Raw genomic sequence first — 19867 nt, 5'->3', positions numbered from 1 at the left:
ATGCACAACCAAATGTGACATTAACAATGCACATGCATGTGGTACCCAGGGCTTCAGCCTCCATCGCCAATTGCCAGTTATTAGAGGCACATCACAACATGCATAAGCCTTCGTCACTATTTTTTCAATCCAAGCCGTCACAGAAATATGCAATGCATGTGACTCGACACATGCAATATGACATCACAACATTAATCATTCATCACAAAGGCATAAGCCTATATCACCATTGTTACTAATAATTAGAGGTAACACATCATCACTAAATTTCCTGCACATCACAAGGTTAACAGAATAATAACACCGCAACGTCACTAGCCATTGGCCTACAACTTCATAATCAACACCTCACAACAACATTTAGCGACAACAACTAATCATCGTAATATCAGAAACATCACAACAATTCAACAACCATGCAAAAGCATCACAACAGATCAACAACAACAACAAGGACATCATAATAGATCAATACAATTAATTCCATGGAAATTCATATATTTTCAACAATTATTTAACATGTCAAATTCGACCCAAAACAACCTATACACATCTCGTAATTATTCGGGCAATTCTCGTCCTAAACCAGTTAATTAAATTATTGGTTAAATTACTAACACTCCTATTCGATACAGTTTCCATCAATTTCTTATTACTACTACTAGTTCTCTGTCAGTAGAATTTACTTCTGCTATCAACATCTATTATCTGTCATGCTTTTAGTGTCACCAAAAATGCTTCTTCAGTTAAACCAATTTTCTGTCATTCGCTTCCAATTATATCATCAACTAAGTTATATACATACTTCTACTAATTATCAATAATGCATAGGGTTTCTGTTACTTATTATTAATGAACAAAACTCAATATCTAATTACTAACTCATGATACAATAACTACTTAAAATATACTTTGTTACGTATCGTTTAAATTGGCTTAAAGCAATTAAAGAAGGAATAGGAAAAGTAGAAATCACCTAAGCATATACGGGGCGCCCATCCCCCTTCATTTTACACTCAGGGGCGCCCACCCCCTCCTTTTAATGACCTGGGGTGCCCACCCTTAGTATTTGGGGCCCCCGCCACACTTCCTAACCATTAGGGGCCCCCACCCCACCTTATGTGGCCCCGCCCCTTAACTTCTTCTTCTTCATCCATATAGTAACTCGATTCACTCCCAGATTTATTTTTTTTAACCAGAACCAGGAACATCCCAATAATAAACAACACAAAATTCACTATACAAAATTTCATTCTTCACAGCTTCATCGATTTAATCAAATCAGACACAATTTCATTCGCAAAGCCACAATCAATACAGTTAATCAATACCTAACAATGTCACCATTCATCATAAGAATTTTTCCAGATAACTCACAAAAACAGCAACACACTAGAATTATACAAATATAGTGATACAATTTATAACCCAAACCCCACATACGGTTTATCATATTCCCGGTTATAGAGATCGAACCCCACCCTTACCTTGGATTGGAGACCGCTCTACCAATTCCGGTCGAATCCGAACTTCACCGTCGATTCCAACTTTTTGCCCTCTTCTGAAATTTCCTCTTGACAACAACTTTTCTTTCTTCCTCTTATTTTCTTTTTCTTCGGCTAGTAAATTCTTTGTGCCCTCGCCAAACCCTTGTTTTCTTGATAGCACATCTGATCCAACTTACTGATACTTAAAATTTCTCTTTTTATCAAATATAACCAATTAGTATTATTCCTCTTAGTGGGCCTACATTCACACCTCCATTTTACTAACACCAACCAATCCAACTTAATTAAATAAATACTCCAATAAAATAATAATATTATTCCTAATATTACTTCTCCGATTAAACCGACTAATTTAATCCGACTTTCCATTCAACCGCTCAAACGGTATAATAATTCACTTACGTCCCTTAAATTAATTCTGATAAATTTCCAACTTCAACAATTTCAATCAATTGAATCATTAATTAATTTAATTAACCAATTAATTAAATTCCGGGAGTTATATTTTCCACCCTATATGGGTGCATAAAGAAATTTCCCTAATTAATAGTAAAAATCCTTCAATAAAACAGTTTTTTTTTGTCTCTAGTAGACTTTGGACTCTTCATATCATGATGTAAAAAAATTTGGGAGCATAACTCCTTACATTTTCCTCAACTAAATAGATATTAATTTTATTTTTGAGGGACATGGAAACGATGTAGAGTCTATATAGACCACTATATTTTTATTTAATGTGCCATGTTATAAATTCTAACATCTCAATCTAATTGAGAAATGTTTTACAATTTTTAGGATGGAGTTGTTATTCATAAAAATTTATGACTAATTCACTCCATATGTTTTTTTTACTTCAAAAAAGGGGCAGAAGAAGGTACAAAAATGAGGGGGCATCACCTTGAAATTCTTGTACAGCAGACTCAGATGTCCAATAAGGATGTTGAGACATCCGATCTAACATTAATAATACAGGCAAGAAAATAACAGTACTAAAAAGATAAAAAACACACAGAATTGTTAACCCAGGTCGGTGACAAACACACCTACTCTGGAGGATACCAAGCCAAGAAGGAAGTCCACTATCAACAGTATTTATTTAGAGATAAACAACCTCCAATTTACAACTCTTCACTTAATCCCTACCCAATGACCCTTATACCTAGATCCCCTCTAGATATGAGAAACCCATCTCACTCCCAACCATCGCAATGATGTCTAGCAGTCAACACCTCAGCCATTGCATCAATAGTCCTTTACCAACATTCTAATCACACTGATAGACAGGAAGTCACACTTCCATACACTCCTATGCCGAGGAGACACACTCCCATACACTCTAGCTAAGACCAAAGCTAAACTCCACCGTTTATCAACTTTCTCCTACCTGAGTACACAACCTGGAGTTGCTTCAGAGCTTCCTCCAAGAATAATACACCTCTTGCCTACAGGCTTCAAGGTGGACACTACTTCTCTTGCTTCACAGCTTCGAGAAGAACATGGAGATCTTCCCACAACCCTGGAGATTCACCTAGACAAACCTTAGACTTATACATCTTGAGTCATTCCCTTCTAGGTTACGAACCCTTTTATTTATAATCTGTACCCAACTGGATTTGGGCCTTCAAAACGCACCAAAGAGACTGCAAAAAGGTTTTCTACTTGTTCTCCAAAAACTCGTATCTTAGATTATTGGGTAGTTCCTTAAGTTTTATGGCAGGTTTCTTGGTGCACGGCGTAGGGTCGGGGGTAAGTGCTAACCATTCAAAAAGGTTGTCGTCGATGTAAGGTTCCATACTCTTAAATCCATCATCCTCTAAAATGGGGGTAGAAGGTAATCTGATTAGGGAATCGTTGAGCTCATTTACACACTCATCAATGACGTCGATGGCATAACACGCATCTCCTATCACTGGTGCCATTAGAAATTTTGATAGAATGAACTCGATCTTTTCATCTCCTACCTCAAAAGTCAGCTTCCCTTTCTTAACATCTATTATAGCTCCAGCGGTCAATAGGAATGGTCTACCTAGGAGGATTGGGATGTCATCGTCTTCTTTGATATCCATGACTACGAAATCAGTCAAAATGTATAACTGACCAATCTTGACAAGTATGTCTTCCAAAATACCCATTGGGTATTTAACGGTTCTATCGGCTAGTTGTAATGACATCTTAGTAGGTTGAAGCTCTCCTAGTTTTAACCTCTTACAGACAGCCAAGGGCATCATTCTTACACTTGCTCCTAGGTCAAAAAATGCTTTGTCTATCATATGATTTCCTAGGACGCAAGGGATAGAAAAACTTCCAGGATCTTTATCTTTCTTGGCAAGTTTATTCTCGGACATGGAATGACATTCTAAAGGTTTGGGATCGTCGAGTCGGCGTTTGTTGGACAAAATATCCTTCAAGAACTTAGCATATGATGGTATCTGGGTTATTGCTTCGGTAAAAGGGATTTCTACGTGGAGTTTCTCTATTACCTTAATGAACTTTTGGAATTGGTTTTCCGTTTTGGTGTTTTTCAACCTTTGTGGAAATGGAATGGGTGGCTTGTAAGGTTGTGGTGTACGATTCTCTACCTTTGGTTTTGATTGCTTTTCGGGTTTCTCTGGTTCCTCTACCTGGTCTTTAGGTTCAGCATCTTCCTTGGGTTTTTCCGATGTGCTTAGGTTAGGATTTTTAGGTCCCTCATAAGCGGTTCCACTTCTTAAGGTGATAGAATTTGCTGTTCCTTTGGGATTAGGTTGGGTTTGTCCAGGGAATTGTCCTCCAGGTACAACTTGTGCAGAGGTGGTTTAAGCTACTTGTGAAATCTAGGTTTCAAGCATTTTGGTGTGGGTCATCATCTGGTCAAACTTGGTTGCCAGTTGAGTAACTAACTCGTTTGTGTGAATGTGTTGGTTCATAAACTCCTTATTTTGCTGAGTTTGACTCTGGATAAAGGTGTATATGGTTTCTTTAAGGTTCGGTCTTGGTGGCACAACTTGCATAGGTTGGTTTTGTTTTTGTGTTTGGAATTCTTGGGGTCTCGAAGATCCGGAATTTTGGATGGGGTTGTTGTTTTTGTAAGAGAAATTAGGGTGGTTCCTCCATCCAGGGTTGTAGGTATTCGAGAAAGGATTCCCTTGGGTATAGTTAACTTGGTCTGAACTAGAATCATTCAAAAGGTTACAGTCAATGGTTTGATGTCCTTGAGTTCCACAAAGCTCGCACTCCGATTGGATTGCTGCCACTGTGGTAGGGTTTTGGGACATGTTTTCGACTTTCAAGGCCAGATTGTCCATCTTAGCATTCATCATGTCCATGCAACTTATCTCTTGCTTTCCTCCATGGCTCTTCTCTTTCTCTACCATCGCTCATTCTATTCCCCACTGGGCGTGGTTTTGGGCCATGTCCTCTATCAGGGCACAAGCATCGGGATATGGTTTGTTCATTAACGCTCCGCCAGCGGCAGTGTCAATAGACATTTTCGTGTTGTTATGGAGTCCATTATAAATGGTGTGTATGATTAACCATTGCTCTAGGCCATGGTGCTGACAGGCTCTCAAAATTTCTTTATATCTTTCCCAAGAATCAAAGAGTGATTCGCCTTGGTTTTGAGTGAAACTAGTGATCAGGTTCCTAAGGACAGCGATCTTACTAGGTGGGAAATATCTGCCAAGAAAGTCTCTCCTAAGGTCTTCCCAAGTTGTTATTGAGTTGGCTGAAAGGGCGTCTAACCAGTCATGGGCTTTACCTCTAAGGGAGAAAGGAAACAATCTTAAGCGGATGGCTTCGGGTGTGGCTCCATCTGCCTTAAGGGTGTCAGATAACTGGATAAACACTTTTAGGTGTTGATTCGGGTTCTCTGTAGCGAGACCAGTGAATTGGTTTTGTTTAACCAGTTGAAGTAATGAGGGCTTGAGTTTGAAATTGTTGGTTGTTATAGCGGGGTTCACGGTACTAGAAGTGGGCTCCTCATTAGATGGTTGAGCAAACTCTTTAAGCGGTCTTTGGTTACGGTCTTCAGCCATAGCTTTCCTTAATTTAAGGATAAACAGACGTGCTCGGGCGTAACGTTCGGGTTCCACTAAAGGGTTTAATAGGTTACCGGTGCTACGTATTCTATGCATCTAACGGCTAGAATAGCCTTAGTCTAAACGGGATAACAATAGGGTACGAAATTTGACAAAGTTGGTCCCCGGCAACGGCCCCAAAAACTTGATGGGTCTGTAACGTATAGCCTAAATATAGTACTTCAAGTGCACAAACTATTGAAGTAATATAAAAGATTATCGAACCACAAAGACCAATCGTCAATCTATCAACTCTATTGTTAAGGTGCTTATCTAAGGTGAACAAGAATATTGTTGTGAGTGCAGTGCAACAAGGTAAGTGAGCGGAGTGAATAACAGTTTAAAGCGACAGGTTGGAATGTAAATCATGAAACCAGACTATGATCCAGACATGCATAAATGAAACGACTCACGGGGCAATATTTTATATTCATAGCAATGAATCAATTTAACGGGAACTTGTAGCTTTTGGCTACTAAGAACCGAATTTACTCTTTAATTTAACTTCCTTTATTGTCACATATAAAGGGTGCCTTCCGCGTTAAATAAGTAAATTTATTTTTAAGAAATTGATAGTTTTGACTTAACAGAAAAGTGATTGTTACTTGGAAAGATTAACTTAAAGAGACTCTTGGCTTTTGGCCAAGAGTCAGATTTCAAACCTACAAACGCGTCCGAAAATAGTTTCAAAATTATTTTCTAAAAAAGTTAATGATTCCTATTTAACCAACCAAATCGCTTTCGCTTCTTTTGTTTGTTTAAATAATAATCAAGTCATATCTTTGATATGGACGACTTTCGATCTTACCCAATAAACATTTAAGCACAATTTGACTTAAGTTAAAAGCAAAACATCCCCAGAGTATTTTCACTAACATGACAATTAGAACACAAACATGATGACAATCATTACATTCAAACCTTTATAATTTAACCAGACATACTAGGTGCGAGTCTATAACACATGTAGACTATGATAAGTGCAAGTAATTAAAAGGGTGCGAGTCTATAAATCGTGTAGACTATGGTAAGAGCATTTAAAGTCTATAAAACTTGTAGACTATGGTAAGAGCATTTAAAGTCTATAAAACTTGTAGACTATCGTAAGAGCAAGAAAATAAATAAAGTAAGTAAATTGAACCTTACTCCGATCAATGATTTGAATCTCATACAAAGTGAAGGCTGGTATGATAAACTTTAACCAAAGTGCTCCAAGACTCGATTACAACTCAATCTACACTGTAGTAACTCCCCGATGTGAAGAGGTTACTACTTTACAGAAACTGATAGTATATGGCTTAAGTTTGTACTAAGCTTGGATGAAAAAACGAAAATGAAAAACTAAACTATATATAGTGGATTCTGGAACTGTGTAAGGACATGAGTGCCCCTCAACTCCTTTTGAGCAGGAACCTTTTTATGAAGGCCGCGGGCGCGGTGATGAGTAACTGATGGGATCGTGTGATCGTGGCAGTTGGCTCCATTAAGGAGTGGGCCATGTCACGGTGTTCTCTATGGCCGGCGCGGTGCAGGACGCCATGAGTGCAAATCTCCTTGAAAAACCCTATTTTCCTAGCGTTTTGGCTCGTTTCTTCACTAAAGGCTCTAAAAGGTCAAGAATCCTGAAAACAAAGGAAATACAGGCATAATACGAGAAAATGATAATTAAAACTAAGGAAAACATGTGATATTCGAGCCACAAACATAATGCGATTCAGTGCGATCAGTCTTCAAACAATATGCGGATGTACATGAGCATCATTGATCAATTGATTCTCATCAACCTTCTAGACAAATGTCTTTATGAGTGGACTTGAGGAAGATCTCAAGTATCTTTGACATTTCAATAAATCTGTTGAAACATCTGGCATATACTCTATTGAGGGCAACAACCATAGTATCCTTCCCATACTTTCAGGGTTATATCAGATACCATGCAGCGAAAAAAAACAAGCTCCTTAACAATAATCAGATACATTGCTTATACCACTATCCAAGTATAGGCATGGAAACATAGGATTAAAAATAAATCAATCCTACATACAACAGCTTTCTGCCAAGCTACAGGCCTGGAGGCAAGAACAATACACCTCTTGCCTACAGGCTTCAAGGTGGACACTACTTCTCTTGCTTCACAGCTCTTAGAAGAACATATTGATCTTCCCACAACCCGGGAGATTCACCTAGACAAACCCTAGACTTCTACATCTTGAGTCGTTCCCTTCTAGGTTACAAACCCTTCTATTTATAACCTATACTCAACTAGATTTGGGCCTTCAAAACGCATAAAAGATACTACAAAAAGGTATGCTACTTGTTCTCCAAGAAACAAGGTCTTCACATCATTAGTTTCCTAAATTATCTCCATATTTAGAAACCTAATGAATCTTTCGAAAACCATCAAATATATCTATTTTAAATCAATCTTGGACGATACATACGCTAACTGAATATTCCTCAATATTTTGTAGCTATTGAAACGACTAATTCATATGACAGATCAGCTCTGCAGACGAGATGTCGAATGCTCCCTCATAGGAAATATTTCTCGACATGTTGTTCTAGATGTTGATGTCATACCCCAAAATTTGCCCATCCCATTTCACTTTCAAACTCATACAATGACTCAAGGCTCAATGGTTAACTCAAGGCACACTCTCCTAATCAAAGACCTCCTGAACTAGGGTTTTGCATTCTCCTAAGAAAATTGATGAATCAAGGTCTTCAATGATTTTCATATGGTTCATTAGGGTTCAAACTATCTCCATGTCAAAAGTCAAGCTTCAATTCCAAAGATTGCTTATTCAACTACTCAGATGATCAACAGTCGACTAGTTTGACCTAAAAGTCAACTATGGTCAAATTATAGTCAAAACTCCTGATTTTAAGTCAACATCAATATTTTGAAGTTTCATTCATCATTTGATCAAGGGTTGATCATGATTCATCAAAGAAAAGCTTCAAAATCAATAAGGTGCAAAGTTACTAAATTAGGGTTTTTAGTCAAAAAGTCAGCTGTACTTTGACCAGCCATAACTTTCACATGGAATATCAGAAATTTATCACTCAAAACCTATTTTGAAGGAAATTGAATTCCCTACAACTTTGTCTCTCACATGCGAAGGCCAGAAATGCTTCATTTAAGAGATATGGTACAAAAGATTATAGGTCCTTTTCAAAAGTCAACCAAAAGCAGTTTTTTGTCAAGGCCATATCATCAAGATAAAATCTTCAAATGGAAAAAAGGTTCCAAAGTGGATTATAGAGGACATCTTGAGGTTTCCAAAAAGTCCTAGAACTCTTCCATATCTTAAAAATTGAGGGAGTTATGCCTTGTCAAAGTCGGGCAAATTTGAAGATAAAATGTGAAAAAAAATTGGCTCAAATTGGATTTTTTGCAAAGAAGCCCAATCTTTTATGATCCAATCTTGTTCCTCAAGTCATCAAAGATATCCAATCCTAATGCCACGAATTTATGAGTTCTATCTTGAGTTTATATTAATTTTTATTCATTTAAAAAATGATTTAAATCAAATATTCAAAGAATTATGGAAGAGAATTGATTTGGATTTGATTTCCTATCAAATTCAATCAATTAAACATCACATATTCCATCCAAATTCGTACAAAGTAATATTGGTAAGATTGGATTGAGATTGAGCAAATTTAGAAAGATTTCATGAAGATTTTCAATCAAATGCCAATCATGAAAATTACAAAGATTTTCTTCAAAATTATTAACCTAATTCATTGCATTATAAGTACCTAACATACTCAGACGCAAGGGAGGATTTTTTTGGAGGAGAAAACCCTATTCAAGGAACCAAAAAACGTGAAAGAAGAAGGAGAGAGTGAATAAGGTTGTGGCTTAATTCAGACCATATAAGACATCCAAACAGATCCATTGAAGAATTCTGAACGTGTTGCAATACTCCCCATTGCCCAGAGCTCTCAGAATCGTCGCCTTGCACTCACGGTTTGGCCATGTGTTTTTAAATTTTGATTTCTTAAATTCATGCATTATAAATACGTTTTGATTATATGTATGTGTTCATGTGAATGTATGGAACGTGTTTGAATCACTTAGTTGAGGTTTTGGTGCCGTTATGACGAATCACCATTGTTAGGGTTCTTATAGTTCGAAAAGGGGATTCTGGGTTGGAGCCAATTTTGGGTCTAATTGAGGGTTCCATTGGGTTTGTAAAGCAATTTAGGGTCGATCTGGGTTGCTCGTTGGTGTTTTTTTGTTGATTATTTGCAGGGTTTAATTACAAGGACCTACGAATACGTATAGAAACCGTGGGGAAAGGTTTTAGCAACGATACGTCTGTCACTATAGCCTATAGCGACGGTTGCAGGGGAAGAAGATGATGCGTCGCATCATCTGATTGGCTCATTCAAAACGGAGAAGCGCGCGTTGGAGGGGGGAAACCTTTGGATTAGGTGCGTTAAGACATACGCAGATGTCGTGCGCTTACATCATCTCAGCCGTCCAGATGTCTTTTGGATCGATCTAACGCGCCTAAGGATGCGGTTCTATCATGGACTCGCAGAGGAGTGCCCCACAGGATTGGGCGTTAGTTTTTCTGGTTTTTTTTTAATTTTTATTTATATGAACCCTTTTTTTTTTATATATTAATTTTGAATTAGGTTTTATTTCTTTTATTATTTTAGGTTTATAATCTACCAACTACATAATTAATTTAACATATTTTTATTATATATATATATATATATAATTTAATTTTTAAATTAAATTAATAATATAATTAATATTAGGATCTATTTATTATTCGTTTCGATCGAATTAATCGGTTGTGATGATTAATAATCGATTATTTGATTAATTAAATAATATAATGCAAATAAGGTTTATTTACTAAGGGTTTTAACCGATTCAATTGGTTACGATGATTAGTAATCTTCATAAATTCGTTATTTGTTTTAATCAAACCTATTGATTACGATAATTAACGATAATTAAAATTCTTCATTAATTTATTAATCGTTTTAATCAAACTAATTGGTTGCAATGGTTAATAATAAAATAATTCAATTCCCAAAACAATTCAAATAATCCATTAAAACACATTTATTTGCTAACGGTGATAATCGAATCAATCGGTTAGAATAATTAGCAATTCTTTATTTTATTTGTTAATTATGGTGATCAAACCTATTGATCATCGCGATTAACGGGACATATAATAATCAGTGTTGTACGCCATAATTCATTAATTTCTTCAAAACTGCGAATGTCAAAACTGCGAATTTCAAAACTACGAATTTCAAAACTGCGATAAGGTAATTCAAAATACCTTCAAACAACCTCATATTAATTCTAAGGCGTACAACCCTGTCCCCAACTACGTTGACTCTGATGCTCCCTAAGGAGGTACGTAGGCACTTGGTAACATGGCGAGTCCCCTTCTCCAAAATCTCAATTAGGTTTAAATCTCACTTTTAACCCTATTCATTTTCTGTCATTAGCCATAAACCACAAACCTTGCCATAATACTCTTACAAACCTTAAATGCAAACCTTAGGAAAGGGTTAAGGGTGCCTAACACCTTCCCTTGACCTGATTATAATAACTTACCCAGAATTCTCTAAAACTTCGTAGAGTTTCCTATTTGTTAGACGCTGGCCTAAGGATCTAGAGGGGGGGTGAATAGATCTCTCAGAGTTTTTCGCAATTATTTCGAACTAAAGCTAAAGCGGTTCTGAATCGACTTGCGTCTATTCCGGACCGATATTGCAAGGGTTGTATATGTGATAAAACCACAAAATAATTGAGATTAACAATGAAATGATATGTTATCGAATCAATATGTTTCACTATAGAAAATCGATTAACTTCTGATTTGATAAACTTTGATTTGCAATGCAGTAATAATGAAAGATGCAAAAGATGCAAAAGATAAACTTTGAGTTAATAATGAATTGTGATGTTTATACAAGTTCTTAATTCACAATTTTAACACTCGAATCGTTGATCAATTTGCAATTATAACCAAATATGAACAGAACGTAAATGAAAAGATAAAAGCGACAAGAACACGATAATTGTTTAGGCAGTTCGTCGATCGTCCTCGCTACGACTACGTCTGCCCCCAATTCCAAACTGAAATTGGGAAATCTTCCATTAATGTTGAAAGCAGTTTATACAAAGAAGATAACAAAGCGATAAACAATAAACCAAATTTGTCGATCCTTTGAATCTTCTTCCCCCTTAATCTTGAGCCAGATCAAGGTCTTCCAAGAGCTTCACTTTGATCCCTTTCTGCAGTGTCTTGAATTGCTTGAACACTTGTTCTTCAATCTTCACACTCAGCTGGATCCTTGATGAAGCCTCTTGATAAAAACCCCCAAAATTCACCAATCTTGGAGGACAAAATCCTCAGATTTTATTCACCAAAAAACCCCACAAATCTTCACCCACTAGGAATCTTCAATTCCGTTCCATGGACGTTATCGATCTTGAACACAACCCCTCAACGCAAAAATGATTGTGTGTAGTTGTGTTGGAGTTTTGTCGATGATCGAAGATGAGAAGCCTTGGTGTATCTTTCAGTTGTTGGTGTTGAAAAATGCAATAATGAACCTTAGATGATATATGTGAGAGCTGATCAGTTGGAGCATAGCAGATCAACAAATTTTGGCACTTTTGATCAACTAGGTCGACCTCTTGTAGTGCTTAGGTCGACCTAACAGAGCTGAATTAATTCTGGAGAAATTTGCTTCCAGTTAGGTCGACCTATTGAAGGCTTAGGTCGACCAGAATCCTGTTGAGATACGTTTTGGAGACATTTCTTCAGTTTAGGTCGACCTAGTTGTTGTGTGGGTCGACCTAACAGTAGGATGTGTAAATTTCACCAGTTTAGGTCGACCTGGGTTGTGATTAGGTCGACCTATCTGTTGTTTTTCTGAATCCTTCTTGTTTTGCGTATACTGAGTCGACCTAGATACAGAGCAGGTCGACCTGCTTTGTCTTGAGTGGCCAATACTTGCTTTTCCTTGCTTTCTTCTGCTGGTGCCTTATTGCTTGTTTGCTTGTGGAGTTTGCCATGAATCAAAAACATCTTTGTGAGTGTGGTCTTGTATTCACACTATTCGCCCTGGCAGAATAGGTGGAGACTCCAAAATCTAATTTTTTTAGGGCAGGTTGCTACAACTGGCGACTTTGCTGGGGATAAAACAAAAATGGTGAATTATTATGCTCCTAGGTGTGGTTTAAGGTTTAGGGTACAGGTTAATTATTAGGATTTGGCTAAATTTTCAGGGTTAGGATCTTGGGGTTAGGGTTTAGGTTTTATTAAATATTTATTTCTCTATTTATTTATTTATTTACAGTTTTTTATTTACAGTAATTTTTTATAGTAATTTAAATAAATATTCATTTGTTTAATTGCATATTTGTTTTTACTGTATTTCTTGGGTTATATATAAATTGCTGTTAAAACCTAAGTGTGGGAATTATCCTTAAGACTAGGGGAGACTTGCATCGCCTACGATTCTTATTGATAATTCCATTCAGAGTGGGTTGAATATTCGGAAATGTCCAAAACGAGGCTTGACTTTGTTAAGGGCAGGACTGGGTATTTGGCTGATCTCTCTAAGAACCTACCCCTAAAACTCGAACCTCATGGGCAAATGAGTTGTTCTAAAATCCAAAGAGACAAAAAGTCTCGGAGGCTACGAACAGCCCCATGAGACCCTTGTTAGAACATACCAATGGGAAGGGTAGACTCCCTAAGTCGTTACGTCGAACCTATGAACTTAAGGTTAAGTGCTTATTATATGTTTGCAATTTATATACTTGAATATCTGTGTTTTATTCATGCAGGTCTTCCTACGTGTTCCCTAGCCCGTAGGGATGCTATTTCCAAGACCATGTCCTTCCCACGAAGGACGTCTCCATTTATGCACGTCAATTGGCCTCTCGTTGATCATGAGACCTAGTGGCTGTCTTGAACAGTCACCCTATGCCTACATCAACGCATTCCCTAGCCGGTAGGGATTCTACTTCTAAGATTGCATTCTTCGCACAAAGGACATCCTCGTTAGCATACGTCAATTGGCCTCTCGATGGCCATGAGATCTAGTGACTGTCTTGAACGGTCACCCCATGCTTGCTCCCGCGTACCCCCTAACTCGTAGGGTTTGGATCTCCATTTACACATCTTTCATCTGATAACACGATTTTATATCGTATATTTAGCTTGAAATTCATAGATATTTATAGCATTTTCCGTTTATTATATTGATTTATTATGATATTACGCGAGTGTTTGCTTTGTTTCAGGTTTTACACTCTTATTATGACTAATTGCGAAAAAGAGAAGAAATGGAGCTAAAACGACCCATATCTATGCCTAAAAGACGAAGAATAGGTGCTGAAGTAAAAAGGGAGTGCAAATAAGGCCCAAGTGTGCTGAAAGAGACCCAAAGACCCAATGAAGCAATCCAGCCCACGAAGGAAAGCAGCCCAATGCACACAAGTAAGAGGACGCACGTCTCCAACGTCCCTATGCCACATCAGCAAAAGGGAGACGCACGTCTCCATTTCCCTGAAGATTCTCCACTTGAGACGCACGTCTCAAGTCACGCACCCAGTCTCCCTGAAGAATCGGAGACGCACGTCTCCAAGCCAGTCTGCAGAATCTCCTCTTTTCACGCAAAGCAACTGCAAAGCATCCCCTATAAATAGAAGCAGACACTTCAGTCCAAAATGTCCGATTTCCTGCTAACGAAGTGCTGCCGAAATTGTACCGCGAATCATATTTTTCATTCTATTTTCATTCAAACACTTATTTTCTCACAACGATTTCTACACCGGAAATTGTTGTGAACTTTTTATAAATCTAGCCTTACGTTAGATTTATCGTTTTTATTTCCTTGTTTTATTTTCTGCCCGTTTAACTTCCGAAGAACGATCCAGCCGACTTGTGGTGGAGGTTCGATACTTGAAGATTTACTTGCCATTTATTTAATTCAGGTTTAATATTTACCGCCTTATTTATATTTTATTTGCATGATATATTGTATGCCTATTAACATGCCTATTATTATAAACCGAATCTATTTATGCATGTTTAACCATATTAATATGTCTGGCTAAATTACTAAGGTGTCGGTATGTAGAGTAAGTTAACCGAGGAATCCGAAATAAATTGGCTTAATTATGTTTTATTAAATATCACTTATTTTTGGTTTATATGTCTAATTTAATTAGTAAGTCTTAAAACCAACAGAGCGAAAGTTTGAGGGGTTAAGACGGTCAAAGGTTAAAATCAATAGAGCGAAAGTTTGAGATCCTTAACCAGATAGTAGACATAGGACATTAGTTTTAAGGACGGCGAAAGCGTATTAAAACTAATTGGGACTTATTTATTTTCAAAAATTGTTTTTACACCCGAGCGGGATGGCGAAAGCGTACGTTAGGGATATTAGCTTGTTCCGAGTCAATAGAGCGAAAGTTTGAGATTAGGAGATTTAAATAGATAACAACTTCATAAAATAGGCATTTTATTAATTACGTTGTTTCCAAAAAGCTCTTCTAAAATCTAATGGGATGGCGAAAGCGTACATTAGGATTAGGATAGTAATCTGAATCAACAGAGCGAAAGTTTGAGACGAGGATTTTTAATCAATTGAATTAGTAAAGATTTTTAATTAAATTATGAAAAAGCCAATGGACCTTCGGATTACCTTAAGTTAAACGAAATACATACTGATACCTGTCTTTTATTATATTCTTTATTTCTCACTATCACTATCCCTTAGGAACAATCAAAATTTCAGTAGCCCTAGCTTTACATAGTAACCTTAGATAACGGTAGATCGATTCATAGTCCCTGTGGATTCGATATCTTTTAAAACTACACGACACGACTGTGCACTTGCAGTCATCAGATTAATAGACACGTAAAGTCGCGATCAAGTTTTTGGCGCCGTTGCCGGGGACTATTTAAGTCGATATCGTAACTCACTGTTACACCGTAGAGACTAGGACAATCCTTCCTTTTCTTTCTGAACGATTGTATGCCAAATACTCGTTCACAAGGAGGAGATTTAATACAACGAATTAACGAGATCGACCGTTTCATTAACGTCAAACGTCGAGCTCGCAATCTTCCCGAAGTAGCACCAATTCCTATTAATCAGGAATTGACTTTTACTGATCAAATTAATCAAATTATCCCGAAGTTAGAGATGGCTGCTATTCGTCCTCTTAGAGACTATGCCGCTCCTTCGCGCGCTGAACCGCACTCAAGTATCGCACCACCTGCGATTGAGGCAAACAATTTCGAACTGAAACCTTCGCTGGTCCAAGCTGTTCAACATAATCAATTCTCTGGAAGCCCTGTAGACGACCCTAACCTCCATTTATCTGTGTTCGTGCAATATGCTGACACTGTCAAAGCTAACAACGTTAGTCCCGAAGCTATTCGATTACGTCTCTTTCCTTTCTCCTTGAGAGATAGAGCTAGAGCGTGGCTTCAATCCCTGCCTTCTAATTCCATAACTACCTGGGACGAATTGAAGAGAGTATTCTTAGCGAGATACTTTCCGCCTAGCAAAACTGCTATGCTTAGAGGTCAAATCAACGGATTTACCCAGAAAGATAACGAATCACTCTTCGAAGCTTGGGAACGTTACAAGGACATGCTTAGAATATGCCCTCATATTTAACCTTTTAATTTTCATTTAAATAATCTATTCTATTTTTAATTATTTTAATTTTAATCATTTTTACTTTTTTCATACATCTTATAATAATTATTATAATTATAACTGCTATCTTAATTCGAGAAAATATTTCCTTTTTATAATTATATTTATTATTATAACTTGTTATTTAACTTAATTTTATTTCATTCTTATTTTTAAAATAAACACTAGCCTAGTTCTAACTTAATCTTAATATTTTCAACTTCTAGGTTTTTCTTAACTACTAACTAAGATGCAAGAAGTCGATAATATGGAAGTTGTGTTCTATGGTAGAGGACAAGAAGCAAGATTTAATAAGCTGGCTGAAAGACAAATGGAATTGACTTGCTACCCTCACCAACCGACTATGGTACGACTTGGTATCGAAGAAAGCGTTTTGCACTTGCTAAACCAAATTGGTTGGACTGGTTCTCACCTGTTCCGTAAGTTTAGTACCTACCGGAAGCTCACTCTGGAATTCTTGAGCTCCCTGACCTATCTTCCTAACTGTGGACAAGGACTGAGAAAAGGAGTCATTCTCTTTAGACTCTTTGGTATGGAATTTAATTTTTGCTGAAATGCTAGAGCTACCTCATGGATCAGATGCATACACCAAAGTAGCTGAAGACAGTCTTGCCTACTGGGAGTTGGAAAAATACTGGGGCAAGATCACTGGAAACGACAACCCTGAAGAAAACGAATTCCAGTCTGAGAACATCCATAACCCCGCTTTCAGATACTTCCATAAGATCATCGCTCACTACATCTTTGGAAAACCTGATAATATCACTGAAGTTTCTAGAGAAGAGTTATTCATCATGTTCTGCTCCTCTCAGAATCGCCCGGTCAATGCCATCGCATTCATGCTAACAAACTTCGAGCCCATCACGCAAGACGAAGTTTCACCTATTAGGATCGGCGGATTTGTCACTATGATTGCTAATGCTATAGGAATGAGAGTACCTTTGCTTAGATTGACACCTCTTGGTTCCCACAACTCTATGGACATTCAATTCTGCTTTAACCGAGGTATCATCGGTAACCTTGGACCTGATCAGTTTGATTTGCTCATTGATAACAAAGTATTGGATCAGTTCACTTTACCGAGTCCAAGGACGAGTGTGCACAACCCTGCTAACTGGCTTTACTATGGTCAGATTCCTGAGAGAGAACCCTCACCTGAAACCCCTCAAGCTTATGAACATTTTGATGAGGAAATGCACGTATCAGAATCTGAGCCTGACACTCCTCCTGGATACTATGACCCTAATCCTGAAGATGAACCCATTCCTGATTATGAACCTCTTTCTGAAGATTCTGCTGATGATTACACTGTTGATATGACTGATGTCGAGCTCGATCAACAACAACCCGCTACATCCACCGCATCAGTAAATCAAAGAATGCCTAATCTGAACACGCACGAGCAAGCCATCACTGCACTGCAACAAGATGTACAACATGTGCGCAACGAGCTTCACACTTTGCAAATGCATTTCTTCGATTTCATCGACACCGTCAATGCTCAGTTCGACGAAGTCTTCAAACACATTTATTCTAATGTGCACAACAATAGACGTGGCTAGATGTTTCCGTTTAGATTATTAGATTTTATTTCTAGTTTTAGTAATTTCAAATTCCTAGTTTAGAATTTAATTTTATGCACTTTTACATTCTGCTCCTGTTAACACTCAGTACCGGTTTAATTCTAAATGCAATATTCTATTTATTACTGCTACTGTGTTATACTGCATTACTATTAACTGCCATATATTCCTGGTTATCACTATTTTTCTGCTGTTTATAGTATGAAACAATGACACTGTTCTGAACTATTATTCCATACTTATTGTTATCTGTCAGAACCTGTCTTGACCATTGCATGCGTGGAGATCACCTCCCTAAGCTAGGAGACGCACGTCTCCACCTCTGTGGGACCAGACCTCAGCATGCAAAGGACAGGAGACGCACGTCTCCATGCCATGTCCCCCAGCAGACTGACTGCCTGAGACGCGCGTCTCCCAAGGCCAGCAGTCTGCACCATTTGACCACGCATGAAGACCACATTTATCCCATTTTTGAATTTTGAATTTGAATTTCAAAATTCATTCTTCCTCATTCTTCCCCTATTTATTCCATTTAAACACCATAAACATCATTCATCCTCCATCATTCACCTCTTAATTCTTCATCATTTCCTAACCTTCTATTCCATTTAAACTTCAAACACCACCATTAATCCATTTTAATTCTCCATTAACCACACCATTCTCAAACCTCACTATAAAACCACACCACCACCACTCTTACTTTTCACAACCTTCATACCATTTTCTACCATTCTACTCTCATTTCTATTTTCCATTTTCAAAATTCACCATGCCTCCACGTTCAATCATCCGTAGTGTGCGTCCTGAGAGACCACCTCCCGACCTTTCAAATATTATTTTTCGAGAAGACGACAATGATGCTCAAAGAACCAAATACCTCGCTTTCTATGAACGTTCGGTCGTTCCCACAAAATTTGTGAACACCGAATGTCTAGAAACTCTAGGCCTCATTGATGGTGTCACCCGTTTACTCACTAAATCTAGCCTACACCATCTTTGTACCGAACCCGTACCCACTTATGAGCCGCTCGTCTTAGAGTTCTTGAGTTCTTTCAACTACGAAACTCCTTCTAATCAACCGCTCTCAACCGGTAGCATCCAATTTCGGATGTTCAACCGTGAATATACTTTGGATCAAGAAGTAGTGGCTACGTACTTGCACTTTAATACGTCACCAAATGCTCTCCGCACTATCTTTCAAGAACTCAATAGTCGTTCATGGGAGCAACATGCTTTCGACCTGTGGTTTAATCTCACTGGCGAAGTTCCTACTGGTTGGAGGGCTCTACATGCTTCTCACATTCAAAACCCCGTTATACGTTATTTTCAACGTGTTTTGGGGCACACTATTTTTGCGAGATCCAACAACCATAAGGTAAACCAACACGAACTATTTTTCCTTTACTGTGCGCTTAACAACATCCGTTTCAATGCCGCACCTTTCATGCTCCAACATATCCAAGGCTGTGTCAACGCCCCCGCTACAAACCCCTTTTTGTTTGGCGGACTTATTACCACCTTGGCATGTGCTCTAGGTCTTGGTGATGATCTCCTCTCATTCTCTCATCTCATGCTACCTGCTCAATCACTCGACCTCACTTATTGCCGTGACTCCCACTTAGTTTCACCCCGCCATGATGGCCGATACACTTTGGTCGTCAACAAAGTTCTGATTCCTTATGTCATCCTTCTGTGCCCCGAAAGAATCAACATCCGTTATGTTCAGCGTTGGAGACTCATTGAAGACAATCCTCAAGATAACCAACCTGAACATCCTAATGAACCTGTGGATGCAAATGAAGAAGAACTCAACCAAGGGCAAGCTGATGTCAACCAACCTCCTCAAAACAACCCTCCGCCTATCACTCTTGAAGCCATGTATGCTGCAATTCAACGACAAGACCACCTATTTCAAGCTATGCAGACAAATCAAAATGAAACACTGAGGCTTATTCGAGAGATGCAACAGGAGCACCGTGAC

The 19867-nt window shown here is 38.0% G+C and overlaps 1 protein-coding gene and 2 non-coding genes across 3 annotated transcripts; 1 reads left to right on the top strand and 2 right to left on the bottom strand.

The window, feature by feature from the left end:
• Positions 1-3163: 3163 nt before the first annotated feature.
• LOC131642042 (uncharacterized) lies at positions 3164-4861 on the bottom strand. The gene is made up of 2 exons (XM_058912335.1): positions 4681-4861; positions 3164-4287 (listed from the first exon to the last, which is right to left on the bottom strand). The coding sequence occupies exons 1-2, from the start codon at positions 4859-4861 to the stop codon at positions 3164-3166; spliced, it is 1305 nt and encodes a 434-aa protein (XP_058768318.1).
• A 169-nt stretch (positions 4862-5030) lies between these two features.
• LOC131642044 (small nucleolar RNA R71) lies at positions 5031-5137 on the top strand. Its single transcript, XR_009295720.1, has one exon. It is a non-coding gene; the product is annotated as a small nucleolar RNA R71 (small nucleolar RNA).
• Positions 5138-16153: 11016 nt separating this feature from the next.
• On the bottom strand, positions 16154-16261 carry LOC131642043 (small nucleolar RNA R71). The gene has a single exon (XR_009295719.1). It is a non-coding gene; the product is annotated as a small nucleolar RNA R71 (small nucleolar RNA).
• Positions 16262-19867: the final 3606 nt, after the last annotated feature.

This window comes from Vicia villosa, unplaced genomic scaffold, assembly GCF_029867415.1.
Source record: "Vicia villosa cultivar HV-30 ecotype Madison, WI unplaced genomic scaffold, Vvil1.0 ctg.004397F_1_1, whole genome shotgun sequence".
NCBI classification, from domain to species: Eukaryota; Viridiplantae; Streptophyta; class Magnoliopsida; order Fabales; family Fabaceae; genus Vicia; species Vicia villosa.
The sequence above is the reverse complement of the archived record's forward strand: the minus strand, read 5'-3'. Positions and strand labels throughout refer to the sequence as shown.

What these genes read in the sequence shown, in the direction of transcription:
- LOC131642042 (XM_058912335.1), bottom strand. Translation starts at nt 4,861, where the DNA reads ATGGTAGAGAAAGAGAAGAGCCATGGAGGAAAGCAAGAGATAAGTTGC. An exon ending in AGGACATCAAACCATTGACT is followed by an intron (nt 4,288 to 4,680) that starts GTAACCTTTTGA and finishes CCTCTGCACAAG; the next exon opens with TTGTACCTGGAGGACAATTC.